The sequence below is a fragment of the Pezoporus wallicus genome, unplaced genomic scaffold (genome assembly GCF_028554395.1).
Source record: "Pezoporus wallicus isolate ANWC-B61680 ecotype Strahan unplaced genomic scaffold, APGP_CSIRO_Pwel_v1 contig_14259, whole genome shotgun sequence".
Lineage (NCBI taxonomy): Eukaryota > Metazoa > Chordata > Aves > Psittaciformes > Psittacidae > Pezoporus > Pezoporus wallicus.
Window position 1 is genome coordinate 19,122 of NW_026642610.1, and position 10,458 is coordinate 29,579.

Genomic DNA, 10,458 nt, shown 5'->3' on the forward strand with positions numbered 1-10,458 from the left:
CTCCTGCCCTGGGCAGCAAGGGGCAGCGGGCACAGAGCCCCTTGGTGCAGAGCGGCCACCAAAGCCAACGTAGGAGCCCCCCTTGCCCCTGCTTCAGCAGGATACGGGCTCAGAGCTGGAGCAGGGGCTCAGCCAGGATCCTTGTGCTGGGGCAGTGCCGATCCCGTGTGGCCCCTGGGCTCCTCGGTCTCGGCTCCTCGCCCCGCACTGACAGCCGAGGGTTGCAGCAGCCACGGCCACCAGCCCCTCAGAGCAGACACTTTAATTAAAAGGTGACTAAAAAAGAGAGGCCCCGATGCCCTGGGTTCTTTGGGTATAAAAGGCCGAGGCCGCAGCCCCGGCACCAGCAGAGTCCGTGTCCCCTGGTCCCGCAGGCTGGGGCTGTCCTCTCTGCCAGGGGGGTCAGGCCGCCCCGAGCGCTGCGGGAGGGATGAGTCCTCCCAGCTCAGCTGGGGCCCTTCCTGGCGGCCAGGGCTCCGTGGCCTCACCGCAAGCTTCCGCTGGCCTGGGAGCTGCCCACGCTCGGGTGCTCCGGGCTATGCCGGTTCTGCAGAGGAAGGACAGACAGGGTCCGGTGAGGCCTCCCACTCCACAGCAGTGCCCCAGGGAACGGCCCCTGCGACGGCCACAGGGGGACCCTGCCCCAGCTTCCCCCCCCCACCTTCTTTTTCTTCTTCTCTTTCTTCTTCCTCTTCCGCTCAGGGTCCTCCTCTTTTTTCTTCTTCTTCTTCTTGTGGTCGGAGTCTGAGGGGGTTTCTGGAGAAACAAGATGGGGGTGAGCGGGCGCCCCCGGGCTGACGCAATGGGGAAGGGGTGGCTGTGCCCGCAGCCCCGTACCTGGGGGAACGGGATCCTGCGTGCGGCTTTGCTTGTGCTTGTGCTTGTTCTTCTTCTTGGGTGGCTGGATGTGCATGAGCCGGCACTGCTCGGGCAGCTGCGGGACAGACGGGGCGGGTTAGGCCAGGCCGGGCCCCTCCGGCCCCAGCGGCCGCCCCCGGCTCCGGGCCCCGTGCTCACCGGGCCGGCGTGGAGGCGGAACCCCGTGAGCATGGTGCTGGTGAGGGGGGTAAAGGAGCTGCCGCAGATCGGGGGCTTCTCGATGAGGGAGCGGAGGCTGCTGTTGTCGTGCGAGCCGGGCAGGTCGATCATGCCGGGCAGGTCGGGCAGGAAGTTGCTGAGCTTCTCTTTCACCTTCTTGCCGCAGAACTTGTTGTAGGCGTGCTCCAGGTTGTAGTGCGTGATCAGGTTCGTGCTGCCCGTCAGCTCCGTCGTGCCTGCGCCGGCGCCGCAGAAGGGGATGGGGAAGGTGCTGCCCCCGCCCCCCCCCGGCCCGGCCCGGCCCCGCTCCCCCCCCCCCGGCCCCGGGACCGCGGCCCCGCAAGGCCCCACTTCCCCACCCGGGCAGAACCGCTTGATCTGGCCCCATCGTCTGTTCCTCTCTCCCTTTCCCAGTCACGGTGGAGCAGCACATTGGGAACATTTTCATGTTCAGCAAGGTAGCAAATGCCATCCTCTTCTTCCGCCTCGACATCCGGATGGGTCTGCTCTACCTCACACTCTGCATCGGTGAGACCTGCTGGGGGGGGGGGGTGTCCATAGTATGGGGGCAGCAGTGGTGCCCCCAGGTCCTCAGCACCCACTGTTCCTGCTTGTCCTCCACACCACCCTGCTGGAAGGGCTGGAGCGAGCTCTTGCTGCGGGTCTGGCTTGTGCCTTTCAATGTAGGGGAAGGCTGCAGGTGTCAGGAGCCCCGTGGACAAGGGGGGCCTCAGGAAGCACCTTGATAGGGAAGGGAAGTACCTGACCCACAGCTTGCTCTGCCTTGGCTCCCCAGGCTGCTCTGGGGAGGGAGGAACCTCATCCCAAACCCTGCCTGGCCCTTCCAGGCACTGCGGGGGGCTCAGGGCTCTGTCGTTGCAGTGTTCCTGATGACCTGCAAGCCCCCGCTCTACATGGGCCCCGAGTACATCAAGTATTTCAGTGACAAGACCATAGATGTGAGTATCCCCTCCCCATGGTGCAGGGGGCTCTGCCTGCCCCTTCCACACTGAGTACTGTGTCCCTGTGGTAGGAGGAGCTGGACCGGGACAAGCGGGTGACCTGGATCGTCGAGTTCTTTGCCAACTGGTCCAGCGAGTGCCAGTCATTCGCCCCCATCTTTGCCGACCTCTCTCTTAAGTGCGTGGTGCCTGTGTGGCCCCAACGAGTGGTGGGGCCAGGGCTCTTGTGACACTCACAGGGCACTCACAGCCGCGTGTCCCAATCCTCCCTAGGTACAACTGCTCGGGGCTGCACTTTGGGAAGGTGGATGTCGGCCGGTACACGGACGTCAGCACCAGGTATGGGTGGCAGGGCAAGTGCTGGGGCAGAGTCCCTGGGAGCCCCCCACCTGCCTGAGGGTCACTGTTGGCCTCTCCCTGCCACAGGTACAAGGTCAGCACCTCGCCCCTCACCAAGCAGCTGCCCACCCTCATCCTCTTCCAGGGCGGGACAGAGACCATGCGCCGGCCTCAGATAGACAAGAAGGGCCGGGCCGTGTCCTGGACCTTCTCTGAGGTGGGTGGGATGTGCCTCAGGCTCTCACCTCTGGGACAGGATGGGGCTTGGCCACCCTTGAGGGGGGCAGGGAGGTCCTGGGGGTGCCAGCGCTGCCTCTCGGCCACAGGAGAATGTGATCCGGGAGTTCAACCTCAATGAGCTCTACCAGAAGGCCAAGAAGCAGGCGAAGCCGCGGGAGGAGGAGCCCCCCGGGGGGCAGGCACCCACCGGGCACCCCGATGGTGAGGCCAAAAAAGACAAGTAGAGGCTGCACTGTGCTGTCACCCATCGCCTCCTCATGTCACCCTGGTGGCACCAGCCCCGGCGTTGGGCCTGCAGGAAGCTCCCGGGTGGGCCCGGGGCGAGCAGGGCCCAGCGCGGACGGAACCACTGAGCCTGCGCGGGGGGTGGGAGGTTGGGCACCGAGGTTTCGGTAAGAGCGAGCGGCTCCTGCGGGACGTGAGCGGGGGGGGGGGGTGGTCCGAGGCCCGGTTCCCATTTCCCGATTCCCAGACCCGCGGGGCGCCGTTCGGCCCCGACCGCCCCTTCCCGCTACCCCCCCCCCCCCCCCCCCCCCGAGGGGGCTCGGCCGAGTGGCGCAGGCCGGCGTGGTGCCCGCGGTCCCGGCACGTGGTCAGCGCGGCGCGGCAGGTAGGAGGCGGCGGGGCCGCTGCGGGACCCGGGACCCCCCTTCTGCCCACGGGACTTTTTCCCGCTCCCCCCCGGTCCCGGGTCCTCTCCCGCCCACACCTACCCCGTTCTCGCGGCGGCAGCCCCGGGGCCCTCCTTCCCTCCCGCTCCCCCAAAGTGGGGTCCTTGGCCCCCCCCCCTTCTCACCCTCACACAGGGGCGGGTTACCGGGGATCCCCTCTCTGCGTCCCGTGTCAGGGTCCCGGTGGGGATCCCCCTCTACCCCAGTGGTAGGTCCCTGCTCCCCCCCACCTTCCGCACCTCCCGTGGAAGGCTCCTCGGGACCCCGGGTACCCCCGGTTGCCCGGCCACATGGCGCCGCGCTTTCCCTAGGATGGCTCCCCGCGGGAGGAAGCGCGGGGCCCAGCAGCCGGCGGTGGCCGAGGCACCGGAGCAAGCGGATGCCCCGCGAAAGCGGGGGCGCGGCCAGGGCGAGGGCAGCCCGGGGGGCACCGGTCCCCGCGTCGTCATCGAGCACTGGTGAGCCGGGCCGCGGGGGAGGGTACATGGGTGCCCTCCCGGGTTCTGACCCCCGTGTCCCCCCCCAGCAAGAGCTGACGTGTGTTCGGGCGCAACGCGGCGGCGGTAAGCGCGGCCCTGCGCGGGGCCGTGGCACACCTCGCCGTGGACATCAACCCCCGGCAGCCGCGGAGAAACAGCTTCGAGGTGTCCCTGGTGAAGGAGGACGGCAGCAGTGAGTGCCGGGAACAGGAGGGCTGCCGCGGGGCGGGGGGGGCGGTCCCGGCACCCCTGACCTGTCCCCTCGTTTCCCCAGCCGTGGAGCTGTGGAGTGGCATTGGGAAGGGGCCTCCCCGCAAGCTGAAGTTCCCCCAACCGGAGGACGTGGTGGAAGCCCTGAAAAGCAGCTTAGCATAAAGATGGCGGCTGGGTGAGTGACCACAGGGACAGGACAGCACAGGGATGGCAACGAGGATCACACGCAGCTCCCTCTCCCCGCAGCCAAGCTGGGACCAGTACCCGCGGCAGAGCGTCCATGAAGAGGCGAGACCAAGTGGGGGGCAACTGCCAGCCCCAGTCCTGTCTCCGATGCTGCAGCTCTGCCGTGAGCAGCCACTGCTGGACCCCCCGGCTTCCCCCGCATCCCCCTGCCTACCCCCTTTTCTCCCCTGCGTCCCTCTTTTTCCCCCTGTATCCCGCTTTGTCTTCCTGCATCCCTCTTTTCCCCTTCTCATTCCCCAATAAAGCCCCACAGCTGCTCTGCCAGCTCTGATGCTTTATTTCAGTACCACAAGGCCAGGGGTGAGGGCAGCAGCTGTCCTCCCTAGGTGAGAACATCCACCTCCTCATCAGACTCGGACGAGGGGCAGGGCCAGATGCAGACAGTGCCTGGGGGCAGGCACAGCTCCAGCGTCCCCACATCCACCTCTTCCTCCTCAGGGTCACCCATGGGGTCCTCCGGTGGCACTAGCCTGCAGCCCTGCTGGGGTGCAGCGCACCCCTGGCACTGCTTCTTCCAGGCTGCCTGTGTGCAGCGCCTGTCCACCTGCCCCACTGCACCCGCACCCAGGGTGGGCTGGGGGTCCATCACCCCCCCATCGCCCGTGGCCATGGTGCTGGGGGGCTGCCTCTCCTGCACCACCTCCCAGCACCCCCCACTCTTCACCTTCCGCAGCTTCACCCGCTGCACGGGGCTGCGGTGCATGGGCTCTGGAGAGTGCAGGGGGGGTGTACCAGCACTCTCTTGTGGGGAGACACAGGTGCTCCCATGGGGATTATCTGTACCACCGGGCGCAGCGCTACTGCCTGCCACCGGCAGGGAGCAGTGCCGGGTGGAGCGCAGGCAGGAGCGGTTGAGCTGCCGCTGGGGTCCCGGCCTCACCAGGCGTCCCCCCTGGAGCTGCAGCGACTCGAGCTCGGTGACCTGGAGGCGGCGTGCGGCCGCCAACACCTCTTGCACCTCCTCCCATGTGGCGTCCAGCTCGGCGGTGTAGAGGAAGCGCACCAGCTTGCGCAGCACCCTGATCTTCAGCCCCCCCAGCTCCAGCACCACCCTGCCGCCCCGGGGAGGCAGCTCCCGGCCCAGCTGCTCCATGAAGAAGGGGCTGCAGACGGAGAGGACGCAGCAATGGGCCACCACTGCCTCGCCTGTGAAGGAACAGCGGCTGTCACTGCCTTGCAGCCCACCCTGCTCTCCCTGATCCTCCTGGGGGGGTTCCCAGGACCCTGCCGGCAGTACCCCAATGACCACGGTGCCTCCATGGGCCGCGCTGTCCGCTCACCTTCAGCCTGCAGGACTACGTCACAGAAGACATCGGCGCGCTGCTGCTGCTGGTGGAGCTGCTGGAAGGCCGTGCGGAGCAGGCGGGTGCTGCGGTAGAGCAGCCTCGGGGCAGCTGACGGAGAGCCCATGGGTGCCCTGCGGGGATGGGCACAGGGATCAGCACCCACCTCCCCTGCTGGGACCTGCAGCGGGGTGCGGGAGCGGGGCGCGGGACCCGGTGCACCCCGCGCAGTGCCCCCCTCGGCCGCCAGAGGGCGCCGGACGCGCCCAGTTTGGGGTCAGGCCGGGAGGGTTTGGAGCCCGGAACCAGGCTCCGGCCTGAGGCGCCGCCGCAGGACCCAGGAAACCCCCAGCTCGCGCCGGGAGGGCGCCTCCCGCCGCGTACCTGCCCGCGGGGGTGGGAACTGCCGCTACGACCGGGGCCGGGCCGGACCGGGACCAAAACCGGGCGGACGCGGCCGCGACCCCTCCTCCGCCTCCTCACAGCACCCACGTGCCTCGCGCCCGCAGCCTCGCCCAGCAACAGCCGCCGCCATTGGCTCACCCCGCCCGCCCGTCGCGCCCTGCTGGCCAATGGCGGCGCGGAGGGGCTCAGGCGGGAAGGGCTGAGCAAGGCGGGGCCCCGCCATGGCGGTGCGGGCGTGGGGCCTGCCCGGTTCGGAGCCTGCGGCCGGGACCTCCCCCGGGGACTTCGCTAAAGGCAGCCGCGGGCCGGGTGCGCGGGGAGCACGGGGCGGCCGAGCCGTGGTGCGGGGCAGAGCTCCGCTGCTCCGGGCACCGTCAGCGCAGCGCGGGGCTCCCGGGCTCGGGGCCGTGCGGTGGTGTTTGACCGCGGGTGTGAAGCGGCGGCTCCGCGGCCCTGCCCGGCCCGCGTGCGGGCCGTGCTGCCCGCCTGGCTTGGGAGCGTTCTGTCGTGGTACAGCGCGTCCACTGTGGAACCCTCTGCATCAGTCACTGCATGCCCAGGGACAGCGATTCCAGCAGTCCCATTGCCTGCGGCTGTCGGCGGTTCCTGCAAACAACCAGCGCGAGCGGAGGCCTCGGGGGCTGCAGCAGGACAGGAGTGTGCAGTGGCACCGTGGATCATGACCCTACGAAGTGCTCAAACACGGTCTCAGCCCCTGAGGTTTCCGCGTGTCCCAGATGTGTTTTCTCCCATTTGACGTCTGAGGGTGCTTTTTTGGGTGCTTTTTTTTGTTTTCCTCTTGTTTTGTTGTGCGCAGAATGGATGCAAACTGAGAAAGAAGCGAGCCCGATGATGGGTCTGGGCCAGCAGCTGCTGAAGTTAGTGGCAGCCTTTCTGCTGACCTCTGGTGGCTTGGAGCCCAGCTGTAAATACCAAGGGGTACAGCAAAATCAGTAATTTGGTATCAAAGTGCTATCATATGCTCATAAAAATAGAAGAAAAGGAGCTGTTTCCTCCCCCAGCCCCTCCATGTTCTGGAATTACAAACTGCCACTTGGAGAGCTCGAGCTCCTCAGGAGCAGATGGATCAGACACTGAAAAAGCACCCTGCGGTCCCATCCCTGTGGTCCCATCCCTGGGAAGCTTCAGCTGCAGAGACCTCCTCAAGCCCACAGAAGAGTCACAACTGGCTCTAGGACATGGTGAGCATCCGGGCTCCCCCACTGCTGCGAAACACTTTGCGTGGTGCCTCAGCCACAGCAGGGGAGGGAACAGGGAGTTAATATCTTGAGCGGGGACCAGAAGTGAAGCTGGGAGGAACAGCCGTTCCCTCCAGCCCAGGCTGAGGTGCCCGGTGCCTGCCAGCCTGCTGCAAAGGGCTGAGCACCGGTTGGCAGGAGGCCTGGCAGCAGAGGCCAAGGTGCTCACCTCGCTCCAGCTGTGGAGGAAGGAGCCGCATTTGCTTGTCCACCCCACGGAGGATGCCAAAGCACGGCTGAACTCTTTCTCCCCTTTGTATCCTCTTTCCTCTCCCGTGGCCACCCCAGAGGCAGGGGTGATAAAATGGTGAGTGACCCAGGTCTGTCCCTGTCCTTGGACATGCTCAGGGCCAGCGGCAGTTCCTATCTGCAGGAGGAGCAGAGCGCCGGTTGCTGCCAGGCACCCCCTTGGATCACAGGGGTCTGGAGGCCCTGTGGGCTCTCGAGCAGGCAGATGACAGGAGGGGTGAGGCCTCTGCTCCAGAGGCACTGGTTACACTCACCCAGTGCAAAACAGGTCCCTGAAAGGGCAGAGGCACCCTCACCATGCCACCTCCCAGCCTATGGGAAGTGCTTGTCAGGTGGAACATGGCGGATACTCCTCTGCCTCATGGGTCCTCTGTGGATCCCAAAGTCCTCCAGAGGTGGCCCTGCAGCCTGAATTCACCCATGGCAGCCCAGTGTGTCCTGGGAGAGAGTCACCTTTTGTCCCACTGACCCTCTCTTTACACACCAGGGCCGGTGTTTGCAGCCAGGATTTGAGGGCTGAGGCTGAGGATTTGAGGTGCCTGTGGCTCTTGCTGCTGTGTAATGCTGATTCTTTCTGTCTACCCCCAGGTGCTCGGAGCTGGTGACCCGAGGCTCAGGCAGTCCTTTGTCCTTGGCTGGTGGCTGGGCAGAGCCATGGGTGACTCAGTGACCGGGAATGTCAGGCAGGGTTTATCCCCTGGTGGGATTCCCTGGGGAGGGGAAGAGATCTCAGGCTGGAGGTGTGCTGGTTTTCCAGGCTGCCTCTGCAGTTGGTAGCAAGAGGCCTCCCCACAGGACAAGTCACATCTTCCCTGTGCCTCCCGAGCCAAGTCCACGGATCCTGAGTTGATTTCTGTGAGAAAGGAAATTACCTTGGGTCTCGCAGCTGTGATGGTCTCCCAGCAATGTCCCCTTTTGCTTTTGTTGCTACATTGCAGGGCAGGAGCTGCCTCTCTTCCCATTCTTGGGAGGTACCTTGTGCTTTGCTGCCACAGAAGGGAAGGATGGAGGCAGGAGCCCATGGCTGGGAAAGGCTCTGAGGGCAGATGGAGGCAGGAGACGTGGAGCTGCTCCAGGAGGAGCTCAGGGCAGGCTGTGGACTTGCTTTACTGCCCTGTGCCTGCTCCAGGCTCCCCTCCTCCCTCCCCACTGCTGTCTGACATGAGTTGTTCCATCCCCCGGTGCCGCACTTCCACTCGTACAGGGGGAAGACAACAACCTGTTGGGATTCCCATAGGAAAGGGGCTGCGGAAGTGCCTCGTTATCCTGATTTAGAACAATGCAGCCACCCCTGTGATGGGCCTGAGGCTGCAGGCTCCCCTCCCTCCTCCCCTCTTCACCAGAGAGCACCGAGCTCTCCTGTAAACAGTCTTGCTGTGTCCCAGTGGCTCTGCCCCCGTGGCTCTGCTCTGGTGGCAGCCGTGTCCCATGGATGCCACAGCTGGGTACAGCAGCACTGCAGGGAGAAGGGGGATGTGCAAGCTGTTGTGACACATAATTCCTGTAAGAGAGGGCACATTTTTCCCATACCAGTCCCACATCTCCTCCTCTTCCCAGGACATCGTGGGACGGACGCTCCGCCACGGGACTCAGATCCAAACGAGCTGGACCCGCTGCTGGGGGAGTAGACACAGAGGGTCAGGGCTCAGCCTGTTTCGAAGGTATGCACAGGTAAGCATACCTTGCTGGGTGCTCTGGGGGCTACTGGGGCAGGGCTGAACCAGGAGCTGGAGCTGATGGACCCTGTCCAGCACCATCCTGCAGCTCTGGGTACAGGAGGCACATGCCCAGCTTCAAAGAGGCCTGGCCTCCAGCTCCAGCTTGGAGCCTGCAGAGGCGTATTCTCACACAGTGTTTAGCCTTTAAGTACGTTAAAGAAATTCTTTGTGAGCTGATGTGGGGCCGCTCCATGGTGGTTTCCCCACACCAGCACTGCTCTATGCTGGTTTCAGCTGCGTTGGCCCCAGGTTTGTGGGAGCTGATGTCCAACCACCCTGGCAGGGGTCGTGCCAGGGCAGCTAGTGGTGGGGTGCAGGGACAGGGAGGGACAGGGTATCACTGCTGCTGCTTCCCTGAGGGAGAGCTGTCCCTTTGGAGGGGTCACAAACCCCTGGGACTGCCAGGCCAGGACTCTTCTCCCTCCTTGTCCACAGGGCTCAGGGGATGCACCCACCTTCCTCCTCATGTGGGTGAAGAGCAGGGGAGGGAAGCTGAGGGTTGCGTGCTCCGGGAGCAGTTCTCAATAAAGGCACAGGGCCGAGAGGGGCCTAACTTTTGGGTGACCGTGAGAATGGGGGGCCACAGGGATGAATTGGTTCCCTGCAGTGGGATGGAGAAGTCCTCCCTTAAGGAGCAGAGGCTGGCTCTCTCTGTCCTCTGCAGCCTTCAGCCTGAACAAGCTGGTTTACAGATCAGGGAGGATTTTGGGGTCCCAGGCCCCCATCACCTCCTTGAGTGTGCCCTTCATGTGCATGGGTCCCACTTCTTGTGGGTTTTTGCCACGGGTAGCAGGCCCTGGATCACTTTCTTCAGCCATTCACAGGCTGCTGTCGCCTTTTCCTCACCTCCTCCTCACCTCACCAGCAATGTGTGTTTACCCTAAGCATCACCTGTCCCCACCCAGAACCTTCCTCACCTCTTATTCTCTTGTCTCACTGACAGCTTGGCCATCAGGAGCCCGCAGGATTACCCCAGTGCCTGAATCCCACCAGCCTGGGCTACAGCCACTGCTGGGGGACTGGGACCCGGACTTCTCCCAGGTGAGGGGCATGGACAGGAAGGGGCCGGCTCCTCAGCACTTCCTCCAGTCCCAGGGAAGGGAAAGTCCCTCCACTCTGAGACCCTGCAGCATGGAGCAGCAGCAGCCCTGGGACAGAGGCTGCAGCCACGCAGAGCGCTGCCGGTGCTGGAGCCACAGCTGCCTGCCTGGACCAGTGCATTTGTTAAAACTCACGTTTGAATTCCCTGCCCCGGGCTCGGTGCCGTGGCCGAATCCCTCCCCTGAGCAGCACTGGTGGCTCCTTCCCCATCTGCTGCGAGAGGCGCCGGGACCGCAGTGCCAAGCCCCGCGGCTG

The 10,458-nt window shown here is 65.1% G+C and overlaps 4 protein-coding genes across 4 annotated transcripts; 2 read left to right on the forward strand and 2 right to left on the reverse strand.

Annotated features, from left to right (window-relative positions):
* Positions 1–247: 247 nt before the first annotated feature.
* Positions 248–1,426, reverse strand: MED19 (mediator complex subunit 19). Its single transcript, XM_057430947.1, has 5 exons — positions 1,390–1,426; positions 1,018–1,328; positions 838–934; positions 662–756; positions 248–547 (listed from the first exon to the last, which is right to left on the reverse strand). The coding sequence occupies exons 1-5, from the start codon at positions 1,424–1,426 to the stop codon at positions 485–487; spliced, it is 603 nt and encodes a 200-aa protein (XP_057286930.1). The 3' UTR covers positions 248–484.
* Positions 1,420–2,869, forward strand: TMX2 (thioredoxin related transmembrane protein 2). The gene is made up of 6 exons (XM_057430941.1): positions 1,420–1,566; positions 1,921–1,997; positions 2,072–2,178; positions 2,274–2,339; positions 2,427–2,556; positions 2,666–2,869. The coding sequence occupies exons 1-6, from the start codon at positions 1,485–1,487 to the stop codon at positions 2,801–2,803; spliced, it is 600 nt and encodes a 199-aa protein (XP_057286924.1). The 5' UTR covers positions 1,420–1,484; the 3' UTR covers positions 2,804–2,869.
* A 240-nt stretch (positions 2,870–3,109) lies between these two features.
* Positions 3,110–4,452, forward strand: SELENOH (selenoprotein H). Its single transcript, XM_057430944.1, has 5 exons — positions 3,110–3,189; positions 3,562–3,708; positions 3,777–3,922; positions 4,004–4,117; positions 4,189–4,452. Exons 2-4 carry the CDS (start codon positions 3,563–3,565, stop codon positions 4,102–4,104), a joined length of 393 nt encoding a protein of 130 aa, XP_057286927.1. The 5' UTR covers positions 3,110–3,189; position 3,562; the 3' UTR covers positions 4,105–4,117; positions 4,189–4,452.
* Positions 4,453–4,510: 58 nt separating this feature from the next.
* On the reverse strand, positions 4,511–5,637 carry BTBD18 (BTB domain containing 18). Its single transcript, XM_057430928.1, has 2 exons — positions 5,469–5,637; positions 4,511–5,334 (listed from the first exon to the last, which is right to left on the reverse strand). Exons 1-2 carry the CDS (start codon positions 5,596–5,598, stop codon positions 4,511–4,513), a joined length of 954 nt encoding a protein of 317 aa, XP_057286911.1. The 5' UTR covers positions 5,599–5,637.
* Between the last annotated feature and the right edge of the window lie 4,821 nt (positions 5,638–10,458).